A 26603-nucleotide genomic window follows, 5' to 3' on the forward strand; every position below is an offset into this window, starting at 1 on the left:
TGGTGGGGTGGGCTGGGATTGGACTTGGGGAACTGAGGGGTCTTTTCCAACCTGAATGACTCTATGGTTCTATGTCGTGTATGGAGCTTCCTTGTCTCAAAGTATGAAAAACTCTCACCTGGTTGGTGGGGATGAGGGAAGTACTGGGATAACTCACACATTTTATGTGCAGGATGCTGCATCTTTGCGAGGAGGAGTTTGTGTCATTTGATCAATGAAACAGAATGCAAAACCAGAACAGATTTATTGTAAATCCAAGAGCAAACACAATGTCCATCAGGTCACACTAACATCAGAGGTGTATGAAGACGTTGACCTTACAGGGTGTGTTGGTGAGCTCCATATCAGACAGCTGTATGCACTATGGTTCTCCAGGGGGAGGTTATGGGATGTGCTGTATGTGGTCATACCATCACTCAGCCTCACACAGCCCCGTGAGCTCAGCAGTTCCAGTTCTGCGCAGACGAATTGGAGGAAGGAAAGGTTATCAAGAGCTTTATTCTCCATCTTGCTGTATTTTTAACTGTGCGAACACCTCTATGCTTGAGATACGATTACAGTGCTAATATTACAGGAAAAAAAAAGTGCTTACAGTTCAAATGCTCTAATATAAAAAGGTAAAAATTATTTTGTTTATTGAATTTAAGATTCGGTGTAAGAAGTCATTTCGCAGTATCACTAAAATGCGTAAGACAATGAAGTGCACAAGAAAACGTCGCTTTATATCTCCTTCCCAACACTTCTCTCTCCTGGGATGTCTAAAGAAACCTGGCTTAAATCACCTGAAATTCCCCGTGTCCGATAGTGCTGCTCAGAACCAGAGGGTGCTACTCTAAGTAGTCGTAATAAGACTTCTCTTATGGTCCATAGTTTAGAAAGCAGCCATTGCTGCTGAAGGCCCAAGGCCAGATGGCCACTGGTTTCTCCAAAGCGTTGCCTGGGCAGTGCTACTGCAACTTGGGTGGGGGGTTGATCCCTTTGTAATGGGATTTTCTCTCTCTGTACTCCTCTGAGGCCTTGGTCTTGCAGGAAGACGCCAAAGGAACAACTTTGCTTGGGAGAACGAACGATCTCCTAAAGCTGTACTGGTTTTGGGGTGCGTTGGGTGGTGCAGGAGAGTCTGGGAACGAAGAGGAGGCATTACTGCGTCTCAACGTCGTACTTGAGGATGTGTGAGTAGTAGCCGTGGTTGGCGTTCTCGTGCACCATGACAAAGAGCTCCGTGCACCCCGCGGTGTTGCAGGTTCCCTCCCAGAAGCCGTCTCTGCTCAGGGTCAGTGTGTAGGTGTCCCCCGCCTGCACCAGCACCTTGGATATGCCCTGCATTTTGAGCTTGAACTGCACGTTGCGGTTGGCCGGCAGCAGCCTGGAGAGCGGCTCCAGCAGTTCGTAGCCCTCTGCCCACCTGCTGTACCTCAGTGGGAAGGCGGGCCACTTCACCTCGGTGTTCAGGCAGGTGATGAGGTAGTTGAAGACGAAGGTGTAACTGCCGGGATCTGACTTCTTCTTGGTGAAGAACTTCAGGACAAAGCTCCCCGCGTGGGGCAGGTGCACCTTAAACTCCACTTGGTTGCCGCGGTGGATTTGCATGATGTGCTGCCTGCTCATCTCCTCGCTCAGGCTGCTGCTGTCGGCGTGCAGCGAGGTCAGGATGCTGATGTCCTTCCCCATGGTGAAGGTGAGGGAGCAGCGCCCGTCGTTGGTGTGGATGATGGGGTCGGGGTGCGAGGGCCGCAGGAAGCCCTGTTTCTCTGTGAACCAGCTGGGCCCCACGGGCTGGTGCAGGTCCTTTGGGAAGCGTCTGCTCTTGTCCACGGACTTGCACTCCACAATGTACTCCAGCACGCAGGTGTAGACGTCTTCGGTGGATTTGGAGGGTCTGGCAAAGATCTGCAGCTCCTGGCGTCCCGTCTTCTGGGGGTAGATCTCCAGCTTCATGCCCTGCTTCCGCAAGGTCAGCAAGCCGTGTTCGTCTGTTCCCTCCAGCTTAAAGGTGAATAGTGTGGAAGGGCGGCACTCCACTGATATGGTGGCTGCTCCATTTTCTATGAAATAGGTAAGGAAAGAAACCACATTGGAGTTCTAGTGCATTTTTTGTATGGAAAATGAACCTACCCACTGCCCTACGGAGCTGCAGCTGTCTGCAGAAATCAGTGCCCCTCAGAAAGAGCAAGGTCCGAGTGGCCTTGGCTCGCAGGCCTGCATTAATCCTGTAGAACATAAACTGAAATGGAGTTGTGCTCCTGTAGAATATAAACTGAAAGTGTCCCTGTGGAATATGAAAGCGTGTGTGCAGTGCAAGTGCCAGCAGCCTGTGTGCTCGAAGAGGGCTGACTTTGATGGGCTCAGGCTGATTTCAGCCCAGCAGCTGCCCTAAGGAGCTTTGGAGAAAGGCACACAGACATGAGATCCTCTGCTGCCCTACGAGCCCGTTCACAGTGTGCTGGAGGACATGAAACCCTTCAGTGTTGTTGCCTTTCAGTTTTAACTGTGTTCTTTGCATTCATGGGGACCAGCTTAATTCCTGCAGCCCTTTAAGGGGTTGGGGAGGGTGACCCCAAATTTAGGGTTCTCTGCATGTCAGAGCTGCAGGGTGCACTCAGGGTGCTCAGTATGAAATATAAAGAAGAGCCTGGCTATGCACTGTTCTGTAAATCAAAATTTGGAACTCGGCGAAAGGCTTTAATCTCGTTGTCAGGTTATATTTACTAATAGATGAACAGCAATGCTTCTAATCTTGCACTGTGGGTACTGACATGACAAGGGCTTACCTGTCTGGATGAGGGCTGTCTGTGGGTGTGCATCCAGCAGCCCCAGCTTGTAGAAGTCGCTGTTGTGCTGCAGGTTGCTCTCAAACTGCTTCAGTGTCAGCGTTGGTTTGAGGAGCTGCCAGTTGCTGTTATCTGGGAAGTGATTGTTCACGAAGAGAGCCGGGTGAGTCAGAAAGTAAAACTCGTTGTATCTGGAAGGAGGAGGAAGAGATGAAAGGAAAATGAGTAATGATAAGCAGTTTTTTCTTCCGCTGTGCTGTGGTGGTGGTTTTGTGGGAGGAAGTTGGAGCGTTTTGGGCTGCTGAGGGCTGTGGGTTTGAAGATCTCCAAGGAGAGAAGGGACCGGAGCCTCCCATCACCAAGGCAAAGTGCTGGAAAATGGCATCTCCAAAGCAAAATGCTTCTGGATAAAACCAAGGCGTGTGGCTGTCCCTGTGATGATAGGCTCCCAAGGATGGAGGAAGGCTCTTCTTGGCATCGGAAAGTGAGGCACTTGCTGGGACAGCCAAAAGCCAGGAATCCAGCATCTCACTGCATTGCTTAAATGGAGGCAAAGCACAGGGAATGGAAGCAAAGAACAGAGTAGCACCTCCAGAAGCTGCTGAGCTTCTGCCTGCATAGGAACATGCTCCATCCCCTGCATGGGCAGCCCAAGTGCTTCAGCTCTTGCAGTGCCACATGAAATTTGCCACCGGTTTCCCCTTGCCCATTCTCTCACCTCTGTGGTAGGTCTTTGTGCTCAGACAGTGAATATTTCCTTACCTGTAGGTGAACTTGGTTGAGGTATCGTCCACAGTGCCGCTTCCCCAGGTGCTGTCCAGGAGGTGCCACCTCCCATCGAGGTAGACGGCGTTCCAGGCATGGTCAGAGTTCCCCTGGAAGGTCTGCCCAATCTTGTACCCGTAGCCCTTGGAGTACCCCGACAGCTTCATGCACTGGATCCCTGCAAAACTGAAAGGGAACAAGGATTTTGCTTTTCTTTCAGCCTTTGCATAGGCACTGGGGAATGTCCCACAGGAGGAAGGAGATGTTCTCTGTCCTTTTTGGAAAGTTGCCCCTCTGCCTGATGCACCATGAGTGCAGAACGGCTGGTGGAGGAGGACGAAGACAGAGTGCCATGCTGCTCTCTGTCTTGTTCTGCAGCGGAATCCCTTTGATGCTCTCCACAATTAGCCTACATAATTACAAATTAAAAGTGTGTTTGCTCGTGCCTGTGCTCTCTCTGGAACAGGAAGCCCAGTGCTTGGCAGCAGGCTCAGCCTCAGACCTCACAGTGCTGTGGGGTCTGATTGCATTTCCTTCCAGTGTGGCCTTGTGCTTGCTCAAGCTACAAATGAATACACATTTCCCTTTATATGTATATATATATATATATAATGAATAGTTGTTGAAGTGTAAATAGGATTGAAATAAGCAGTGTGTTAATGAGCTCTCTGCTTTGACTCTAATGTTAGCATCGCATTTCAGCATTAATCTCAACTTGCCACACTTCGAGGATTATCTTTTGTGTAGGACGGTATTGACATTTTTCTTCTTCATTGAGAAGCGTGTTTGCTGGAGCAGATACCTTCAGTGACAAACTGTGTGTGCTGTATAATGCAGGCTGAGTTCAGGGAGGGGAACAGTGGCATTTATGGGGAAGATAATTAGCATGGTTGTAAAGAAGCCAGGTCTGATAACTGTGGTTACTGGCTGGTCGCTGGCAGTTCGGCGGTGCTCATGGAGGGGCACTTTTTATTTTGGAGCTGATGCTGCTGTAAGGAGAATGGCTCCAAACAGTTTCATAGCATCACACCATGGTGGGGCTGGAAGGGACCTTACAGCCCACCCAGTCCCAACCCCGGATGTGGGCTGGGTGCCCCCCACCAGCTCAGGCTGTCCAGAGCACCATCCAGACTGGCCCTGAGCACCTTCAGGGATGGGCATCACCAGTGTGCTGCTGATGGAATGGGGAGCAGCACCAAATGCTCCTGGGCTGTCCAGACCTCTTGTTAGCTGGGGTGTGCAGGCAGAACACTGCGGGAGGAATCCTGCCCTGTGCTCACACTTAAGCACCAGAAATGGCACTGCAGGAGTTGTGCTCGAGTGTGTTCAGAGTTCCCAAGTGGAAGATCAGCACGTCCCACTGATGGTTGCTGATACTAACCAGGCCAAAAGCAGGCTACAGCATCCTGTGGGAGCTGAATGGCCTTGGGGAGAACAGCGTGGGATCTCATCTCGCCTCTTGTGTAGAACCTTACACAAATAAATTCACCACGCAGGGGAAAGATGGAGGATCTCCTGCTTGACTTGGCAACGTGATGGTGGAAAATGACTGAGATGCAAGGATCTGAACCTGGAAGAAATGAGCTGAGAAGCAGTTGCCATCTGTTTGGTGTACCAAGGTGGCTAAGTGTTTTGGTGCACCAAGGTGGTGAGTTGTTTCTCTGCTTCAAAAGGAGTAGGAAACAATCCGGATCTTGCTATGGGCGTCACTTGAGTTCAATGGCAGCTTCTTCCCTTTGATTTCAGGCTGACTTTGATGATTTCATCTGGAAAAAGAAGCAAGTCTGGCTTCTCCAGACTTGGAGGGTTCACCCACGAGAAGGGAGAACAAGAGGGTTGTCTTGCAAGAAAGAGATGGCTTTGGTTATGGTTTCTCAGAGAAGGAGCTGAGTATTTAGCTCATTGATAGACTGGGTGATGGGAGCCATCCTGCCTCCCAGAATTGCTACCAGCCTGGAATGGAGAGATGCAGGGTGCACCAACGTAGCCTTTAAATAGGAAGAGAGTTCCTTGGAAGGATTGTTTTTAATGAACTAAGCATATGCTTTTTAATGAACAGATGATGATAATTTCCCCCGCTTCTAACTGCTAATAACTGGTTCGTAAGATGTGGCTATAAATTCATATTTTGTCATCCTATTTCTTTATTTTACTCTTCAAAAAGCAAGATCAGATGCCATGGGATATTGGTTGGAAGTGTCTATCATGTTAGTATCATTAGCATTTGGCATTTGTCTGTTTTAAAACTGGTCCTTTTCCTGTTAGATTTTGTTAATTTGATGGTGAAAACCTTCCAAAATTTTTTGGGATGGTGTGGAAAGCCAATGGTGCTTGCTGATGGCTGATGGTCAATGGGTGGCAGCTGGGAGCAGCGTGGGGCTGTGGGGACCTGGGCTTTGGCAGGAGGGCTGGGGAAGCTCCTGCTGGGCTTCACCTGACTCTGCCCCAGCAGTGTGCTGCAGGCAGCTCCTTCCTTTGGGTTTGAGTCCTGCCATGCTTTTAACCTTCAATTGCAGACACTCGAAGGAAAAACCCAGGCTCTGCTAACCGAATTATCTCCGTGTTTTCATCTGCCATTATGTTAATGCGATGCGAAGCTCAGCAGATGGCACAAAGCAAATTATGCTGGGGAAGGAGTGGGGAGGGAGCCAAATTGACCTTTCCAGGACTTGCTGCTTTTCCACAGCGTGGTTTGAAAGCTGAAGTTCTGCGTCCTGCGTAAAGTCACATCAGTCAATGCAAAGGCAGACAGAACAGGCACACAGATGACAACAGATGTTAACCCTCCTTGGCACTGAATGCTCCTGAGCTTAATTTACCTGCACATTTGCTGGAAGAGCCCAGCGTATCCCTCACAGACGCTCTTCCCCGTCCGCAGCACGTCCGTGGGTTCGCACAGCCGCAGGCTTTTGTTATGGAAGCCCACTACGTCGTACTCTGCAGGAAGGAAGACAGCCAAAGTTCATCCCAAGGCCCCAGGCAGCGTGGGGGCAGTGCTGGTACTGCTTCCATCTCTGTGAGCACAACCAGGGTGAGTCCAACCCCAGCCCACCCCCGTCTTGCCCACTGCTCACGTCCCTCAGTGCCACGTCCCCACAGTTCTGAATACCTCCAGGCAGGGATGGTGACCCCACCACCTCCCTGTGCAGCCGTTCCAGTACCTCACTGCTCTTGCAAAATGCAAGCAACCTGGAAATCCAGTTGGCCACCATCACGCTCTCCAGATGGGAGAGGTTTCCCTTCTGCTTCCTTCCTTCTCTTTACATCTCGGTTACTCCTGAAACTCCAGTTTTGCTTGTTTTGGGGTTTGGGAGGAAGAAGCAAGGGAGACTCATGACGGTGGTTCCCATGGGGTCAGAAGGGTGTTGATATTGGCAGAAACAGCAAACAAACAGGTTTTATGAAAGCTGACCTCTCTAAGGTCCTGCTCTGATGTGTCCATCAGAGAAACACCATTAGGAACCTGCTGGAAACTGGATTCAGGGCAGTAGTGAGGACAAAACTTCTGGTGGGGCAGAAGGGCTCTGGATGTGACAACTGACTTTTGGTGCCTGACAGCGTGTCTTCATGCTCCAGCTGCTTTGCTGGTGGGACTGCTGTGGTTGCATCTTTCAGTAAATTGTGTAGGGGTGGCAGAGCCATCAGATAGTAAGAAATCGTGTGCACGCAAACCTTACGGGGTCCTGCAGTGCTAGGATGGGGAGCGTGGAAGCAGAGGTGGTGGAATAAACTCTGGGTGCATTTCTGGGCAAATCACAGACTGTCACGAGGTGCAAGGGACCCATAAGGATCACTGAGTCCAACTCCTGGTCCCATGCAGCACCACCCAAAAAATCACCCTGTGTCTGAGAGCGCTGTCTAGATGCTTCCTGAACTCCAAGAGCTCAGTGCCATGACCACTTCCTTCCACCAACCACTCACAAAATACAGAGTAAATTACAACAGCTGCGTAATGGGAGCAGGAGCAGCAGTGTTATCTTCTCAGTGGAAGATCCCATCTTACCTATGTGGTGGCATATCCACATCCAGATGACACGGACTTTCTCCAGGTCGGTCCGGGCTTGTTTAAGCAGGGTTTGGACGAGCTCCTCTACGCTGCTCTTGGTGTTCACCTGGTGGAAGAGGAAGCGTTGTGAGACTGGCATGAAAAAGCACTGCAGTGTGGATCCCCTGCCTTCCTCATCCCAAGTCCTGCTAAAGCTGCTGAGAGCCCACCTGCCAGCACGCACACTGCTGTGGTTTGAGCTTCATTAAATATAGAAATACAAAGCTCTAATTCCACGTTTTGAGCAAGATGTATTTTTGGTCACAGGTTCCCTCCCAAAGAGGGGTGTTTGTTGCTGATGTGTGCAGGGGAGAGGGACGGAGGCACAAGTGAGACTTACTTTTAATGCATAGGCATCCAGCTTCTCAAATTTCTGTAGATCCACTGCCAGGGATTTCAGAGAGGATTTGTCCCATGGATACACTGGGAAGAAACAAGCAGTCATTGTCTGGGGAAGGGAGGGCTGCTCCTGCCTGAGGGGATGGCAGCAGTGGGTGCTCAGGGACAATGAGTGTGAGGGCACCCGTGCAGGCAGAGCCTTCTTTATCTCAGCTTTCCCTGCAAAGGGCTATTAGGCTGACCGTAGGAGAGAGAAAGCAGATTTATGTGTTTGAATGTTCCTGGTACATACTGCTCCGAAAATTACTTGTCGCCTTTTGGGAGCTGGATATTTTCTTAAAATTGGTTATCAGTTTTCATCTTTGTCAGGTTATAGCTGCAAAAGCTTAGCGCAGATGTGAGGTCTGGAGTAGCTCAGCGTGGTAGCTGGGCAGCTGGGAGGTGAGCACAGATCCTGGCTGCAGCACTGGCATCGGGGCACGGAGCTGTGAGAACACCTCCAATGCGTGATGGTCCCAAAGCCACTATGGATGTATGCAGGACTGGGAAGGTGGATGTGGTCATGGTAGCACAAATCAGATCACTGCTTTGTGCCCTGCAGGAGCTTTTAGGAGTGATGGGATTTCTACCTGGCACTGGCACAGGTTGCCCTGCGATGTGGTGGATGTCCTATCCTTGTAAACACCCAAGGTCAGGCTGGATGGGGCTCTGAGAACCTGATGGAGCTGTAGGTGTCCCTGTTCATTGCAGGGGAATTGGGCTAGATGGTCCTTAAAGGTTCCTTCCCACTCAAATGATTCTATGATTCTACCTGGGGCCAGCGTGGGACAGGGTGCAGCAGATAGTTACCATGCAGGTCTTTTGCACTGGGTGGCCTTGGGGCTTCGGTCCTTTCAAAAGCTGGAAGACAATACAAGAAAGTGTGAGATGAGCAGTTCTTGGCAAGAGAAGAAGGAAGAGAAATAGATGAATTCTGAGTCCCCAGGCTATCCCTGTGCTCTGCGCTCCTTGGCTGCTGGATGTCTCCCATTGCAACCCCAAGGCTGGAGACATCAGATGCCAGCCAAACCATGAATAGCCTGAAGGATGTGCAGTGGCACCTGGCCCAGGGGCAGGTGGCATCTCCAGAGCTTTGAGGTGACAGTCCCAGTGACGGAGGTGGGATTGGGTTCCTTCCAGGGCCAACCCCCCAGCATGGGGCTGTGTGGTGGCCGGCAGCCTCACCTTTATTGTCCTGGCCTCTCAGGCTGGGCAATCTCCGGGGACCTGTAATGACACCAACACAATTTTCGAAGGCACTGTGAGGTTATGGCAGTCGGTACCTGGCATAGGGGTGCAATGTTTCCCTGGCTCAGAGGGGTGACACCTGCAGAGGGAGGGATGTCCTCTGTGCCATGGTCATGGTGGTTCCCCAGCCAGGAACGTACCTTTCCCAAAGGAGAGCTTCTTGAAGAACTGCGGGGAGGTGCCCTTGGGATGGATCTCCACTGTCACGTGGGTTCCTGAAAGAAATGGTGACAAACACAGTGGGAAAAGGAGCTCTAATCAGCAAGAGAACGGGAAGGTGAGTGGCATCAAGCCAAAGGGTGCGTGAGCCAAGCCCAGGTCATGTTTGCCCAAATCTAGAATCGTGGGGTCATCTGGGTTGGGGAGGACCTCCAAGGTCATCAAGGCCAACTGAAATAGCTCAGCTGTAGCAAAACGGGCAGCACCTCTGGCCCTGTGAAGGGACCAGAGCCCTCCACTTTCCTGGCAGAACAAATAAACCATACCATAAGAAAGCCCAGGGTCGCTCCTAATGTAGATCTCAAAAAATCTAATTTTTTCCCAGTTCTCATAAAGAAAAAGAGAAAAAAAAAGAAGGCAGTCTGTTATAGTGTAACAGGCGATAAAGCAGAAGTCCTCAGTGAGGATCATGTGGCAGCCTGAAGAAGAGGTTTATTGCCCTATTAAGAAGTCCTTGATGGAGATACGGTAAACAGAGAATCAATGGCTTTCATTGATTTTTCTCGGAATAACACATAAAAAGGCTCAAAGCTATGGAAATGACTTGGCTTGGGATACCAGAGCCTTTGGCAAAGGCCACTGCCTGTGAGGGGCAGCAGTGGCTGGGAGCACGGTGCTCTGCACGCCACGATGCTCCCAACTGCTTTGCTGGAGACTGGGGGTCTTTGCTCAAAGCTCTGCTCTGGCCATAATGGAGAACTGGAAGGAACAAGTCAGGAAGTCTTACAAGGAGTTACCCAGGCTGTCTGAAAGAGGCTGTGCTCTGGGGCAAGCATTAAGGGGGTTCAGCCCTCCTTATGCAGTTGCTTCTCAGCGGCGTCCCTTTGGGCACATACCATGATTTCCTTAGAGTTTTATATTTGAAGGGGTGCTTTTTTATTTTTCAAGATTATTTTTATCTTTGGATTTTGTGGGCGTTTTACTTGCCAACAACTTCCCCTTTCTCTCTCTCTCTTTTTTTTTTTTTAATTAGATTTTTAATGTTTTTTTTTCTTCCAGAAACAAATTTAGCATGGTGGGATGCCTCCTTCCAGTAAGTTCGGCACCTAAAAAATGATAAAAACTAATCCTGTGGGCCAATGACTTCTTTGGGGTGCAGCTGGCCCTGCTCTGCTGTGGGATGGCTCCTTGCCCTGCACCCTCCTTGCCCTTGGAGGTCAGGGGATGATGGCAATGCTGACCCACCCTGAGAGGATGCAGGGCACTGGTGGCCCTTTGCCAATGTCCCTACATACCTCCTGACTTTGTGTCTGTGGTATGGGACTCATGGGCACTTGTCTGCTTGCTGTAGCTATGTTGGGAGCAACTTAACAGTCCTCAGAAGTCCAAAAGAAGCATTCAGAGGTATTGCTGTGCCCCAGTGCTTGGGACTGGAAGGACCTAAGGACTTTCTGAGTTCCTGTGGGATCATTGTAGGGCATTTTTTGCTAGTTTGGGCTGACCCAGCATGTTTTGTTACAAAACTGCTTGAACAGGAGATCCCCAAATCTCTGCTCTGGAAAACTCATATCCCTTGGGTGGCCACTTACCTTCATTAGTGTAGGAAGTAACAGTTTGCTTCTGCTTGTGGAGCTCCTTGGGGGCTTGTTGGCCTGTTTGTAAGAAGATAGACAGCTGAGTGCCATGAGGAGAGCAGAGAGCCCAGTGTCAGCTCTGCACAGCAGTGTGGATTTGGATGAGGTCTTGCATGCAGTGCTGGGTGGGACATGGAATGGGGTGAGATGGTGGTGCAGGATGAGGTGATGGCATGGGGTGATGTGAACAGGGGCCATGGGAACTTGCATACCCTCAAGGGTGGCAGATGCCCAGATGTGCATTCACCACACTGGGCACAGCCAAAATGTTGGGCTGTCCCAGACCTTGGGGGTGTATGGGCAGCGTGGGGCTCTTGGGAAAGCTGAGGATCCTGCAGGTTTGCTCTGTACTACGTGGGGAAGAAAGTGGCCCACTGAGATGGTAATGTGGATGATAAAGGGGGGACTCATTAATCCCTGTGGTACCAAGGGGTTGAAAGAGCTACCTGCCCTTCCTCCGTCACCAATGTCACCAACACGCATCTTGGTTGCAGTGCGAGGAGAGCATGGAGGGGTTCCCCCCCCAGTGACCCAAGAATCTTACGCCCTGCAAAGCCTACGGAGTGTTGGAAGGGGACAGGTTGCTCCCAGCACGTTGCAGAGCTGGGCACCAAGCACTGGAGGGTGGACACTGCATGCTGCTTTTTGATAGCGGGGTTTCCCCACACGCAGGATGAGAAGACAACGTACCGCTGAAGTCTCTCTTCGGAGGTGGCTGCGGTCTGCTGTTTCCATTTCCATCATCCTTCAGACCTGTACAACACAAATACGAGGCTGGCAGGCAGTGCTGGCACAGCGGGGTGTCAGCTGGGCGTTATTTCCCACATAAATGTGCGGACAAGCACGGCGATCGGGTCTCTCCATGCAGCTCCCTTCTCTCCTGCTATCAATTCCCAAACCAGCGGGCATCAGCACAGCAGTCAGCCTTCCCCTGAGGGCTTCGAGCAGAATCTCCCCTTTCCCCCCTTTCCCCCAGCAGGGAGGATTCCCTACGTTTGCAGAACACGGCTTCAGCCTTTTGGAAGACCCCCCCCTTGGAGGCTGGGAGCCAGGGAAATGGCACCGGACCTATAAATGGCTCTGGGCAGCCACCTGTGGGGACAAAGCCTGCACACCCCTCGCACCCGGCAGCTTTGTCTCGTGCTCACGGGGCAGGACGGGGTGCACAGCGGCACACACCAGCAGCGTGCAGGAGAAATCGGCTCTCCTGCAAAAAAAGTTTAGGGTTTTGTTGTTGTTGTTGTTGTTGTTTTTAATGCAACAGGTGGAATGGGAAAAGCCCGAGCCCTGCTCCAAAGCTCCTTGCCCCCAGCCGGCGCGGCACCTGCCGCCCTCCCCTCCCTGGGACGAGGCTTTACCTGCGCCGTCCGTCAGTCCGTCCCTCTGCCCTTTCCGCTCGGGGCGGACGATGAGCAGCAGGTTGATCGCTACGGCGTCGGCACCATTCTTCAGCTCCACGGTCCCCATCGCGGCAGGGCCACCGCTGAGCTGCCGCCGCGCCGAGCTGCCCCGCTCGGTCACCATCCGTGCTCTGCCAAAGCCGAGCGCGGCCAGGAGGCAGAGAACGACCTGCCCGGGGGAAGGAGCCGCGCTTCGGCCGGGGGCTCTGGTTTCAGAGCGTGCCCTGGGCTCCCCCTCCCCTCTCTCTGCCCTTTCGGCTTTGAGCACTTGCCTGCACTCAAATCCCCCTCGCAAGCTCTCTTGGCTTGGGGGGGATTCGCTTTCCCCAGCGGGCAGAAATCCTTAAAAGGCTTTCCCTTCTGATTCTGTCCCCAAGTGGAAACTTAAAGGATGCTTAGGGACAGAAATAATCAACCTGCGCTGCTGAGAGAGGAGCTGCAGCACGGCGTGGTTGGGAAGAGCCGCTGGAATCAGAGTGCACCGGCAGCCGCTACGGGGTGGGGGGATCTGCCTCTCCACCAAGCCTGGTGCACAGAGCAGAGCGAGCAGGGGCAGCCGCCTGCTGCCAAACGGGCTGTCCCGAAAGAGCAAATCATCCTCCCCCCCCCCTCCAGCTGCAGAGGCACCGAGCGGGAGCGGCATGGAGCAAAAAATCCTACTTTTCCAGCGACACCCCCAGCCCAAAAAACAGGGCAGTGCTGCAGGGTTAGCGGCTCCGGGGCTGGCAGGGAAACGCTTTTCTAATTTTATCTCTGGCCTCTGTCCCACTGTGCGGCTGCTGGCCGGACCGCCTGGGCACCGCTGGGCTCGCCAGCAGCCTTGCCAAGCCACCTGGGGCTTGCCCGTCTCCGCTCCCTGAGATTTATGGCTGCGGTGACTTTCTGGTCGCTGCTTCGCCACCTGCCTGCTGGCCTTTAGCGCTGCTCGCCTGGCTCCGGCCCTGCCCGCAGCACCCTTTCCTCCCTGCCATCCCTCTCCCATGGGCAGCCGCTGTGGTTACAGCCCTTCGCCCTCCTGGGCTGCCTGTCCGCTTCATCCTGCTGTCCGTCTTGCGCCAGTGTCTACCCACCAACATGACACACTCTGCTGCTGCCTCCCATCCTGGTGCTTTCCTCACTGTATGCTCCCATCCTCTTTGCATGGCTCCTTTCCATTGCCGGGAAGGTGGTGGTACAGCATCACTAGGGACAAATCCGGGCAGGAGCCACTGACAAAAGAAGGCAGCACTGCTGCAGCTGAGTTACATCATGGTTATGAGCCCGAGGGCTGCAAGCCCACAGTGGAACAAATCCATGGGAACTGGGAGCAGAACCGATGCATTTTGTCCGTGGTTGTGTTGAAGTTTTCTTTCTTTCAACAGTGACTCGGTCATTTCAGCCAACAGCGTCGCTCTGCCATCACCATGACCTGGCTGTGGTGTATGTCCAGAAATGACAGCATTTGGAGGAAGTTCTGCAACCCTAGAAATGGTGAACGTGGAGGCAAAGGCAATTCTTCTTGCAGGACTTTTTTCTTTGCTCCTCATCTATTTTCCCAAGCAAAGAATACCCTGAGGGTGGAGCAGAGAGATTTCTGGTTGTGGTTTCATCATAAAGTGAAGGCTTTGTTGTGGTGGGCGCTGCTCATGGAATCACCCAGGCTGGAGAAGAGCTTCAGGGTCATTGAGTACCACCATACCTTGACCTACATCACACCCAGCACTTTGCCATGTCCTCACGTCCCCACTATTGGCCCCATCAGCACCGAGCTCTGGTTTTGGCACTAGGGCATTCAGGAGGTTGTTAAAGCCCTGTGATTTCTCATGCATGGGAAATCTGTCATTGGCCTGAGATAAGGTCATGGCCAGCAACAGCTGTCTGTGTGCCAGGATATTTTTGAAACTAAAAATTTACATTCTGAAGAGGGAAAGGAGAAAGGTTTCTTATCATGTTGATTTGAAAATAAAAGCAGCTCTTTGAATTTGCTGCGGGATGCAAAATGCTCACCTAAGTCCCAGGGAGATGAATTAATGGCCAGAGAACAAGAGAAGCTATCAGAGTGGCATGATTACACGTATTTACCACGTAGCTGTCATTTCTCCAGGGGTGATCCGGGGGAAGGAGAGCCCATACAAATGCAGAACAAGAATTAGGTTATTTGAGCCCCATTGGGTGGAGAAGAAGATTGCAGGCTGCCTGGCCGAGGAGTGTGCATTAACTCCTCTGTGGGCATTTCGTGTTCATTGCAGATCTGGAGGCTGTGCAGGAGGGGTTTCCCAGCCTCTGGTGGACTTTGCAGCTACAGGAGATCCCCATTGCTGGTACTGCAAGGTGTGAACTTGGAGACGTGAAGCCAGGTCAGCTGTTCCACGTGCAGCACTGTTGGGTTTGGACAAGTTCTGTTTTCTTCCTGTGCCCTTTGCCCACCTGCCACTAGGGTGGTGCAGCCCTATCCACAGCGATGCCCTGGGTCCTTTTCCCAGCCCTGAGCTCCTTTAGAGCTCCTTATTACATGTGTCTGTATACATATTTGCTGGGTTTTTTTCATTTTTTCTTTGTTTTTTTTTGCCATGCACATTGCTTTGCATTTGCAGACATTGAATCTCAGCTGCCATTTTCTCTCAATTGCAGGCTAACTTCGAAGTGCCAGGACACATTCGTGCCGCACAGAGCATTACAATGGCATTCAGATGAGTTTTAATCTCCCCTTTTCACTTATCTTTTCCCTCTCCCTCCAGCAGAGCTGTGAGACACAGCACTTATTTTCCTCCCGACGGCCTCCAACCCTCAGATTGCTCAAATGCTCCATTCGTTTTGCAGCTTCTGCTGTGTCAGCAGCTGTGCTTTATGATTTAAGATGGCAGTAGAACTTTCCATTGAACTATAAACCCCCGTGCTTGGTTTCCCAGTATCCAAGCAGCCAGGAGATGAGCTGGTGGCTGGGATAGCTCTGCCATGAGGGGCTGGGATGGATTTAAGGTGCAGCGGGAGGCCAGGCGCTGGCACAGGAACAGCGGGGACAGTGCTTTAGATCTGTGTCTTCCTGCATCCTCAAGTCTGCCAGTGCCCAGATGTGTTGTCAAGTCTGTCAGAACACGGATCTGCTTCTTATTGCTGGCCTTTCTAGATCAGGGGGTGATCCTAGCTAGGCAGAGTGTTGTTGTTGAGGCACTAATCCTCTTCTAACACAATGCCAGCTGGAAGTGGGGAAAGTTAATTAGGATGGGACATCCCTGGTTTTGCTACATAAGGGTCCTAAAGCAGAAGGTCTGGTTGCTGATCTCACGTATTTCCAAGGCCAGAAATGGTCCTATGTGCACAGTACCAGGAGGAGTGACAGTTATTTTTTCTGATGAAGAAGTAGCAAAATAGAGAATGAAGCACAGCTAGCACCAGCAAGTTGGAGTGAGCATTGGAGCCAGAAAGGAAGCCTCACATCCCTTCCAACACGCAAAGCTGGCTAACAGGAGGAACATGTCTAAGAGGAGGCAGAACTCTTTCCACCACATGTAAGATCAGGTTTTGTCAAAGAACCAGGAGGTGAGTGTTACCTGGGGCTGCCTTTCCCCTGCATGGGCCAGGAGGCAGGTGCATAGGTTGGCCCCATCCAGTTAGCCCCACTCTCCTCCACACACCACCCCTGTAGCCCTCCTCTAGAGCCACTTGGTACCACCACACGTAGGCTGCCTGCACTGTTCTGCTCTCAGGGCTGCTCACCTCGGTCATGAGCAAAGCCTAGAACTCTAAGCTATTCTTGTCAAGCCTTCACACCTCACCAGACCTTTTACTATGCCTTGGAAGAGCTATGTCTTGGCTGAAGCCACCAGGTATGCTGGTACGTTGCCTAACCTGCAGCTCTGTAGGGCACTAGGAGGAGGTGGATGCCCTTCTCATGCCCATCACCCTTACAAAAGGAGATGGGCACCTCCAATTTTCAGAGCAGTGCTGAAATGCATCCACCTGCCCTAGGAGACTCACAGGGAGGACTTCTTTGCTCAGGAGGAAATGAGCTCACCTGTGGAGCTGGGCTGCTGGCCTTGTCCAGTTGCAGGTCTCGCCTCCACCTGTGCTGCTGGAAATAGGAGAAAGCATTATTAGGCTTTTTCCTGGAACAGTTGATCAAAAATCACATTGCTTTTCTTTCTGCCAGCCTAGTTTTAGGAGTCTGAGCTTTGGATGGCATGATGCTATGGGTCTGTATGCACAGTACCAGGAGGAGAAGCTGGTTGTTTGGTGGAAGAAGTGGCAAAAAAAAAAAAAGAGGGGGGGAAGGAATCAGAGCCAGCACATCAGAGCAAGCACAGGAGCAGGACTCAGAGGGTTAAAGCAACCCAGAAAGCTTGAGAGGTTCCCTCAGGGCAGCTCCTGAACAGATGCAGGTAATGAATTTTCACTTCTGTGCTTTCATTATCATTGTTCTTAGCTGGAGGTTTACCATTTGTCCCCCTCAGCTGTGCGGCACGTTATTTGTGTCATTGAGGTGGCTGCAAGGACAGTGCTCCTCGCGTGGCTTTCCTGCTGGGAGTGGGATGGGTGCAGCCCTGGGGGCTCCTGCTACACTGAGCCCAGGTGCCTCTGCCTTCTCGTTGCCTGCAGCAGTGCCAGCTGCCCAGGGTGCTGCTCAGTGCTGTGCCCAGCTGAGCCTGTTACTCGCCCAGTGACCACCAGCCACCCTCCTGTCCCTGTGCTCCTGCCCAACAGTGTTTAAAGGTTGATAGCAGGCATACTGGGATTCAGCATGACCAAAGTTGGTGGAAGGATTATTGGTCGCTATGTTGTAAAGATCCTGTTTTTAGCTCTTTTTTTTTTTTTTTCCCTTTAAATACTTTATTACATCATAAAGTATCTACGTCTTCTCAGAGAGGTAAAGAGGAGAGCAAATTCAGATGCAAACTGGTGTATAAGAGGCAGTGCTTTGCGTTGGTTCCAATCAAAAATTCTTTTCCATAATTTGTGCTATTTATTGATAAGCTATTTCTGTAATTTTCCTGGTAATTACAGAACTTGGAAGGCAACATTAGTAATTCCTGTATCATCTCCCTGGCACTACTCCTTCTGGAGCTTAGCCTCTCCCCTTAATGAGATCAGTGAAAGTTATTTGATATTTCCCACACATCCCAGAAAGTGGCAGAGCAGAAGAGGGAAGGCTGTGCCCTCCATGCACCAGCACAGTGCCTGGAGTTGCTTGCTTCCATGCCAGCACCCTCCCATTGCTGGTCCCATAGCGACTTAACTGAGCTCAGTGGATTTGTCTTCGCCTCTGTTGCAGCAGCAGCAGCACAGCCTGCAAGGACAACACAGCCATCAGCTTGTGGGTTGGGAAGGCACCTCTTGTTCTCCTGATCCCCATCTGCTTTAGGGTTACTTGAGCAAAGGGAGGCCCAACCCCTTGATACTGCACTGCTGTGTAAATGGGGAATGGTGCTTGTCCAAATGTCTTCATCACCCTGAAAGTGTTGACTTTGGTCAGAACGGCCTGCTGAGGGTGGCTGCAGCTGAGCGCCGTGCGCCGGGAACCCATCTGCCCCAGCACAGCAGGGTGCCGTGGGTCCGTGTGCTGGCATGCTGATGGCTTGCCATGTCTTGGTTTCACTGGAGAGCTTTGTGCTCCTTTCTGAAGACACAGCTAGCCTGTCCTGATCGGCGGCCAAATGTCAGTGGCTTCAAATCGCTCGCAGCACCCCGCAGCCAGCTCTGTGCTCTTTCCATCCACACTGGCTCAGATGACAGGGCGTGCTAGCAAGCCCCCCCTGAGTATTATTATCGTTATTTATTTGTGTGGTGGCAGTGCCTAGGAACATCCCCGTGCACCAGCAGCCTTCCACGTGGGACAGGTCATGCAAGGAGCTCTGCTGCACGCCGCAAGCACCCAACTCTGCTGCAGTGCAAGAAAACGGGGCGGTTCAGTGCAAGCGGCAGTCCTGCAATTTAGCATTACAGGAGGGAATTGTTTCCCTGGGTTTTTGCTCTGCAAAGTGGCTGTCTCAATCAGCTGGCTCCCCTTACGGTGTTTTTCAACTGTACAGAGACGAGCCAAGGACACATGCACGTAACGTGATCTAGGAAGATTCCCCGAGTGCCAGGAAGTTGGGGCCGCTCTCCCAGCCCTGTGCTGCCTGTCTCAGTATGGATGTGAGCTGGCTCTCCTCTGGAGCTGCAAGAGGAGCCTTTTGGGCTCATGCTTGTGACTGTTTGCATTAATGCTGAAGTAACCGGGCTGTGCTCTTCTTCCAAGGCTATTTGCAAGACCTCAGGCTTTGCAAAGCTCCATCCCTGCAGAAACGGTAGTTGTAGAAAAGGTAGTTGTCCTTCCTGGTGCCAGCAGCTGCAGGAGGGCCAGCTGGCATGGCCGTGCTGCCCATGGGCTGTACTTGGCCTGGTTGTTTCTAAATGGAGGAAGATGAGGCACAACAGCAGCAATGAGCTCTACCTGGGACCTGAGGAGCGTGGCACAATGTGACTTTCAGCACGCTACTGGTGCTTATGAGGGAGCACCGCTGTGTGTAGCAGATCCTAGAATGGCTTAGATAGGGGACAGCGGGGTGCGGGTGGGCTGGGGGTTTGGCCAGGACCCCTCAGCGACGCCTTAATGCCTGCACCGCCTTTGCTCCGTGGCCTGGAGTGCCGTGGGAGGCCCAGGTGGCATGGCAGCATCATGTGAGGCACGGAGCCGGGGGCTGACAGCTTCCCCCAGCCAAGTCACTGCAGCCATCTGCTCTGCTCCATGCCAGGCCCACGGCTGCCGCAAAGAGCGTGCGTTCCGCAGGGCGCTGGGGAGCTGGTGGTAACAAGATCTGCAGGGCTTCAGAGAGGCGCTGACTCCGTCTTTTCAGCTCTGCCTTATGTATATTTATCTGTGCGTACAGATAGAGAGGGTTGCATGGGTTTTGCTGGGCTGGGGTGTCTCCCCTCGGCCTTTGGGCGATGCGGAGCTCCAGTCCTGCAAGTCTCTGGGCTCCGTCCCTTCCATCCTGCTCTCTGCCCCAGGGCAGATATGGCCTGGCAGAGCAAGGAAAGCGAGGCAGAAGGTTGGGCAGTGAGTGCTTTACTCAGAAACACGTCTTTTATCTGAAATGTGCACCTTGGCAATGCAGAAAAAAGTCAGGAAAGGGCTTTCATTCAGTGTGATGCGCTAGCTGTCAAATACCTGACTCCACAGTTTGATTTCTGCCAACTGAATTAACACAGGCTGATGCAAGGTTTTCTGTCAAACCAGCTTTGATTTTTCTTTTTTCTTTTTTTTTTTTTTAAGGGCTGTGTGTTATCAAAGCTGTGGAAGCTTGGCAAAAAGATTGAATGAGGGCTGCTCATGTATGGGACACTGAGGACTCAGTGCATCATGTGCCTGGGCTCGGGGACATTGGCACTGGGAGATTTCTAATATCCTGTCTTTGAGATTTAGTCCTTTCACTTCTTTTAACTTGTGAAATACGTAAAGTTGTTCCCAGCTCTGCCAGAAGAGCTTTTCTTTGTGATCCAGTCCACACAAACATGAGGGACCTGCTCAGTGCTGGCTGTGCATAGCCTGGGCTCCTGGCGAACATTAATTCTAATTGAGACCCAAAGTGTTTCGTGAGTTGGCTTAAGCCCCAAGGTGATTGCAACACACCTACATTGAAAAGAACCATTTAAAAATGGGCCACGTTTTACTTGCTAAGCACCGTCCTAAGGCTGGGTGCGTGGGGCAGGAGAGCTAGGCTGGAAGCATCGTAGCAAGGTCTAGGCTACGAAGCCTGTCCTGCAGATGGGGAACCAGGAGTCTCAGGAAGGAACAAATAAAATGCTCAGCATGTTCTCAATGCCTGGGTGTGCTCTGCGGGGTGCCTGGTTCAGAGATGAGCCTAGGCCTTGAATACAAGGAGTAAGCAGAGCTGGGAATTCCTGGGGTGGAGAAGGCTGCTGGCAATGCAGCTCTCCAGCAGGGCGTGGGGCATTATGGCCATGGGGTGTTGCTCTCTTCGTCAGTTAATGAGCCACAACCTTGGTTTTAGTTGAGAAATGGGTTCCTAATGCTCTTGGATGGAGTTGAGTACACATATGTGAGCTTTACGGTTTGGACACTGAAAGTCAAAGAAAAAGAAATCTAAACCTCTTTGACTTAAAGGTCATGCGACTTGGTGTCACGGCATTTGAGGGTCTTGTGATTTTTAAATGTTAATACTGCAAGCCCAAAGCCTGGAAATTCACTGCCAGTAGTTATCAGCGGTGACTTGAAGATTCAAGTTGCTCCTAACTCGCTTCAGCAGAGGTCTGATGGCAGAGAATGACCTGTAGGAAAGGTCTTCTACACAAGGTGCATTACGAGAATTTTCCCAATTCCTTCAGAGCCTGCTATCTGCTGCCTAGTCCCCAAAGTATTTGGTCTCCTGGCATTGTGACAGCCGAAGTCACATCTGCACTGATGCTTTTCCTACATTGCATACGGAGGGGCAGGCACCTCGTGGTGTCAGCCTCCTTTTTAATCCCCAGATCTATAGAGCTGCATGCTCCTGTTTGCTGCCCTCCGAGGTGGGCAGGCAGCCCCCCAGTGCCCACCTGTGCTGCCATAACCACCGGATGAATCCCCCTGCTTCTCTCTCCTAAATGGATTTGTCGCTGACAACAAACCAAGGCCACCATCCTCTCCAGAAGCTTCTGAATTGTCATTCAGGCAGCATGTGGAGCGGTGAAGGGGAAAAGCTCCTCAAAGCAGGATTTTGGACTCTTTGTCCTGGCCCAGCACCCATCCTGCTTGCCCTTACCTCTGTGCCCAGGTGATGCAGAAGCTTATGATGTTCTCCATACGGCAGGAGTATGTAGAAGACTGCCAGGTGAGACAGGTAGCTGCTCTGCTTGTTGCATGCAGCCAGGACAACAGGCGAGCAGAGGAGGAAGTGAGGTGCAGCGCACACTGACTCCGATCTTTGCACTGTGAACTTGAGTCGCAGTGAAAGAGCCGTTTGCTACAGCTTCAAGGGAAGTCAGATCACCTGGCCAGGTGTGGTGCCAACGCGCATAGAGATTGTGATGGGCTTTCTGTTCCTGCAAGCACTGCTGACGTGTGCGATGGGAAATACTAGAGTGTGCAGGATGGGAAGGACAGGGGACAGCAGTGCTGCAGGGTGGGGGCAGCTACTGCACACAGGGATGGGACAGCCATATATATCTGGGCTGTGGCTGGCTTTAAATACACCTGGGCTATCTGAGAGGCTTGGTTCGAAGCCAACCAGGATACTGTTGGTCGTGTTTTCTTTAAAGAAAATTTAAATAGCACAGGCTCTTGCCCGCAGAAGAAATATAAACTGGCCTTATGCCAGCTCAGAGGCCTGGGGGTAAACCTAGAGATTTGTCAGGCTCCCCCTGCCCTGGTTGGTCCCCAGAAATGAATTCACAGAATTTCAGGATGGCTTAGGTTGGAAGGAAACTTAAAGCTCCCCCAGTCCCAACCCCTGCCGTGGGCTGGCTGCCCCCCACATGCTCTGGCTGCCCAGGGCTCCATCCAGCCTGGCCCTGAGCACCTCCAGGGATGGGGCACCCACACTTCTCTGGGCAACAGGGCCAGGGCCTCACCACCCTCTGAGAATTCCATAATGTGGAAAACTCAGGACTCGCTGGTAAGGGGTAGAGAAAGGAGGGAAAGTGTGTCTTTTCCTTCCCAAGGAGGTGCTGGGTAGCTGGAGGGAGAAGCCATGTCCTCCCTGTGTTTTCTCCATGTCTTCTGCATGTGTTCCCAAGTTTTTCCCATGTCTTGCCCACGTTTTACATCTTCTTCCATGTTTTCCCCATGCACTCGGTGGATCCCCCTGTCCCAGCAATGTTGTGTACAGATGTGGCCATGCTTACATACCTTCAGGAGCCCAAAGCTCTTCTATAGGGAAGTTAAATTTGAGCCTGAGACTTAAAAAAAATGCAAACTGAGCAAAAAATACTCTGTCCAAACGTTAAGCTGGAGCTGGCTTGTGTTAGGAGGACTTATCTGTGCTGGCCATAAATCAATCTGGGTTGGTTTAATTGCTCATTCTCAGTAAATAAAGCTGTAAGTGAATGTTTATCCTGTCATACAGAGATCTGTATGGACTGTGGAGGGGAGAGCCAGCAGAGAAATCCATCTGAGAGCTCTTCTATTCACCCCAACGTCACTGCAGAGCACAGGATCCTAAATCAGAGCTGGACCAGGCAGGTGGGGCTGTGAGATGCAGCCTCTTTCCAGTAGATATCTGCCCGTTCTGGACTCAGAAGTAGTAATGTTGGCAATTCTGGAGGCAAAAGTATGGATGTGCATAACAGTAGATTTTGCAATACGAGTCAGAAATGCACTGAAGGCACCCGGCTGGGGTTTGGCCATTTTGCTGTGCCAGCAGAAATATTTTTATTTTTTCTTTGCTGAAAGGATGCGCTGTGTGTTCCAGCAAGAAGCAGCCGCATGTTCCTCTGGAAGCTGAGACGGGGAGCAGAATGCCCAGCCAGCTGACTGGGTGTTGATAGGGACTGGATAGAAATGGGGGCGGTGGGGCAGCAGAGCCCCCCCAGAATCATCCCTGTGGGGATCATGAGCTGGGCTGCTCATGACCCTGCCACCTTTTCTTCCTAGAAAGGTGCAGGAGCAGAAGCCCCAGGAGACATCCTTCAGCCAGCCTGGCTAAAATTAACCCACAGCTTCTAAAATTACTAGGTGGGAATTGCTGGGGTGAGGTCTCCCGCTGCTGCTCTCCTCTCCCTGCCCTGTGTAAGGATTTAATGGCATTTGTCATCTCTATTGGGAGCACAGGACTCAGAGCTGTGTGTGCTGGAGGGCTGGTTGCCTGTGTGGTACATGGCCTCATCAGGGATGCAAACAAGGTGCTGCTGCAAAAGTACACGTGCTTTAAGGCAAACAGATCAGAGGTGCACGCACTCAGTACTGTGTTGGTGTGCCCAAATGCTGCACAGCCTGGAAAGATCTGTGTATCAGAGCTCAGGGTGTCTGCTACAGAGCCCTTTGTAGAGAAGTGTGCCTTTGTAGGAGCTCCTCCCCTTGGATGCCAAGTTCAATTTGCCTTGGTACTTCAAGTAAGGAGTAAACTGGGGCAGGAGGGCAACCAGTGCCAGCATCCCAACGTGGTTTGTGTCCCACCATGGCATGGGGTCGCCTCCTCACCATGGGCACGGGGTTGGCATCCCACCATAGCCATGGAGTTGACATAGGCACGTGGTTAGTATCCCACAATGGGCACGTGGTTGGTGTTCCACCGTGAGCTTCCTGGCACTTACTGTGTGGTTACAGTGTGGGGAAGTGCAGAAGTCAAGGATCCACAGCAGGTGCTGCCCACTTGAGAAGGCTGCTCCAGGAGGAAGTTCCAGGAGGAGGGGAGCAGAGCTGCCTTCGTGCTTCTGCCCAAACTCTCTCCCTGCACTGTGAGTTTTGCAAAAGGCAGTGAAGATGAGGACTGATGGTAACCACACGGTAAGCGCCAACACACTGGTGGTGGGGTGCCAACCACGTGCCTGTGGTGGGATACCAACCCTGAGCCCATGATGGGCCACTGGCCGTGCAACCATGCGCCCAAACCACAAGCCTACAGTAGGATGCCAACCCCACGCCCACCATGGAGCCCCCAGTACAGAAAAGACAGGGAGCTGTTGGAGAGGGTCCAGAGGAGAGCCACAAAGGGCTGCAGTACGTCCTTTATGAAGACAGGCTGAGGGAGCTGGGCTTGTTCAGCATGGAGAAAAGAAGGCTTTGGTGTGACCTCATTGTAACCTTTCAGTACCTAAAGGGAGCCTACAAACAGGAGGGGAATCAACTCTTCGAAAGGGTAGATAACTGCAGGACAAAGGGAAATGGTTGTAAGTTGAGGCAGGGGAGACAGGTTGGATGTCAGGGCAAAAGTTCTTTACAGAGAAAGTGGTGAGGTGCTGGAACAGCTGCCCAGAGAGGTTGTGGATGCCCTGCCCATCCTTAGAGTTCAAAGTGTTCAAGGCCAGATTGGTGGGACCCTGGGCAGCCTGGTCTGGTATTAAATGGGGAGGTTGGCAGCCCTGCATGAAGCAGGGGAGTTGGAGCCTCATGATCCTTGAGGTCCCTTGCAACCCTGGCCATTCTGTGATTCTATGGTGGGACACCAACCACACGGCCATTATGGGGCCTGTGCCCATGGTGAGCTACCAACCACAAGCTCATGCAAAGACAGCAACCCTACCTGTCTGCCTCTGCCACGGCTCTTCTATTCTTCTCCCTTCTGCTAGAATTTCCCTCTCTTGGATGTTCCCACTGCCTGCCTTGAGCAGCTTCTGCTGGGGGCTTCTGCAGGGTCTGGATGCAGTCTCAGCTCTGCTGACTCCCACACAGGCAGACCACTGCTTCCCTGCCTGCGTGCTTGCTGATGCCCCGCTCTTCCTGGAAAGCTCTGTATTTACCCAGAACCCTGAGATTTATGCAGGACAATGTCAGATACTACCTCATAAATTCGCCAAGATTTTTTTTTTTTTTTTTTTTAAATTTTACATTACCAGCTATTTGAAGCCTCTGTAAATGCAGCGATGATTAAGGTGCAGAAGGTTTGCTGTGTCCTTCAGACGATGACAAATGCCTTTGGAGGCGGAGTGCACTGCACTACAGAAGTGGGACTGTCCCATGCAGAGCTCAGCACTGCTGGTTGCTGACCTCCAGAGGCTGGCAGGGGAAAACCTCAGCGTGGGCATCCCGTGTCCTTGGGAAGCAGGGAAACGAGCTGCTGGGTGTTGTGCTACCCTGTGTCCCCTTTCTTGACCAGAGAAGCATGGCAGCAGGTGCCGATTGAGCACCCACAGTGAAACAGCCCCAGTGGGATGGTCATGTTTGTGCTCAGCAGCCTGAGCTCGCTGCCAGAATTACCCCTGAAAGTCAGAGTTTTGGCTGAAAGATCAGAGCAAGCTCAGTTTTCTTCTTATCTGGAGCCAGAATTCCTATTGTTTGCTTTCTGTAACCAAACCCCAGCAGCTGTAAACGGAAGCAATTTGGTTTCCTTCTTGTATTTTTCTTTTTTTTTAAAAAAAAAAGAGAATGGAGGTAACTGTTTAAAGCTGTCGTTGCAAACTCTGGTTTTGATCAAAGAGCTGTGATTTTGGTCAAAGAGCTGCTGTGAGCATTTCCCCTTCCCAGCTTTCCCTGCTTTCCTTCCTCCACTCAGGCAAGAAAAAAAGTCCAGAGGCTCAACTGGCACCAGAGGGCCCCTCATTGGGAGGGGTGACGTCCCCTGCCTGTTTGCAGTGCTGTCAGGGACTGCTGATGGAGGTGATGGCCGGGACCCATTACAGAATAGAATGAAACCTCCTGTGGGAGAGGGGTCCGAGGGAAAGTGGCCTCTGCGAAGCTGTGGGCGGCTTCGGGGGACAGCTTCGTGCTGACGCTACCCCAAAACGTCCACGTGTGGCCACGTCCCCTTTGCAGAACACGAAGAGAAATGGCATTTTGTTTCAGGATGAATGGATTTCCCTCGACGTGCGTTTCAAGCCCCCTCCTCCCGGTGCCTCCCAGGGCAGGGGCTCCCCACCGACAGCCCGCTGCAGCAGAGGGGCTTCGGGGCGCGCTCCGTGCCCGCAGTCGCCCGCCCACGGTGCCGGGCTCGGCTCCCCCAGGCCCGGCCTCACCGATTTACTCCACTCTGCGGGCGCAGCCCCGTCCCCGCCCGCCCCGTCGGATCTCCCCCTCCGACCGCCGGGGGGCGCCGTCGCCCTTCGCACGGTGACGCGGGGCGTGGCGCGGCGGGGCGGGCGGGGCGCTGCGATTGGCGGACGGGCGGCGGGGGCGTGACGGGCGGCGGCGGGGGCGGGCGGCGGCGTGGCGGCGCTCCACACTCGCGGCGGCGATGTGACCCGGGCGGGCGGCGCGGTCCCGCGGCTCCGCTCGGCGCGGCCCGGCCCGGCCCGGCTGCCTCCCGCCGCCCATGCCCTCCCGCCGGCGGCGGCTGACGCCTGCGGAGCGGCGCGCGGTGCCCGGGGAGGCCGAGGCTGCGCGGCGGGGGCCGCCGGCCCGGGGCGGCGATGGCTGCGGATCTGGTGGTGCTACTCTGCCTGGCCGCCGCCGCGGCCGCCGTGGAAGGTGAGGCGGGGGCCGAGCGGCCGAGGGCGGGAGGCGGCTTCGGGATGGGGGCGGTTCCGCCGGGAGATTCCCTCGGAACCGCGGGTCCCGCGGAGGGGCTCCGTGCCGCGCCGGTGCGTCGCGGTTCGGGGAGGAGGAGCGGCCGCGGGGCTGCCGCGATGCGGTGCCGATCCCCGCCCCACCTGT

General features: G+C 52.7%; 2 protein-coding genes across 3 annotated transcripts in view; one reads left to right on the forward strand and one right to left on the reverse strand.

Moving 5' to 3' along the window:
- Positions 1 to 225: 225 nt before the first annotated feature.
- Positions 226 to 21251, reverse strand: KY (kyphoscoliosis peptidase). Of its 2 annotated transcripts, XM_052687309.1 has the most exons (14): positions 21121 to 21251; positions 17614 to 17663; positions 16395 to 16451; positions 11691 to 11753; positions 10956 to 11018; positions 9348 to 9422; positions 9145 to 9186; positions 8770 to 8820; positions 7922 to 8004; positions 7540 to 7648; positions 6356 to 6473; positions 3534 to 3722; positions 2772 to 2962; positions 226 to 2045 (listed from the first exon to the last, which is right to left on the reverse strand). In XM_052687309.1, exons 1-14 carry the CDS (start codon positions 21159 to 21161, stop codon positions 1141 to 1143), a joined length of 2037 nt encoding a protein of 678 aa, XP_052543269.1. In that variant the 5' UTR covers positions 21162 to 21251; the 3' UTR covers positions 226 to 1140. The 2 variants fall into 2 exon arrangements, with proteins under 2 accessions (XP_052543269.1, XP_052543268.1); XM_052687308.1 differs by lacking the exons at positions 16395 to 16451; positions 17614 to 17663; positions 21121 to 21251 and adding an exon at positions 12359 to 13128.
- Positions 21252 to 26307: 5056 nt separating this feature from the next.
- EPHB1 (EPH receptor B1) overlaps positions 26308 to 26603 on the forward strand; it is a 42454-nt gene continuing 42158 nt past the window's right edge. The window contains exon 1 of the mRNA XM_052687284.1: positions 26308 to 26417. Coding sequence (XP_052543244.1) covers positions 26360 to 26417 — 58 coding nt within the window. The 5' untranslated portion in view covers positions 26308 to 26359. The remainder of the gene's footprint in view (positions 26418 to 26603) is intronic.

The sequence above is a fragment of the Tympanuchus pallidicinctus genome, unplaced genomic scaffold, assembly GCF_026119805.1.
Source record: "Tympanuchus pallidicinctus isolate F22 unplaced genomic scaffold, pur_lepc_1.0 scaffold22, whole genome shotgun sequence".
NCBI lineage: Eukaryota > Metazoa > Chordata > Aves > Galliformes > Phasianidae > Tympanuchus > Tympanuchus pallidicinctus.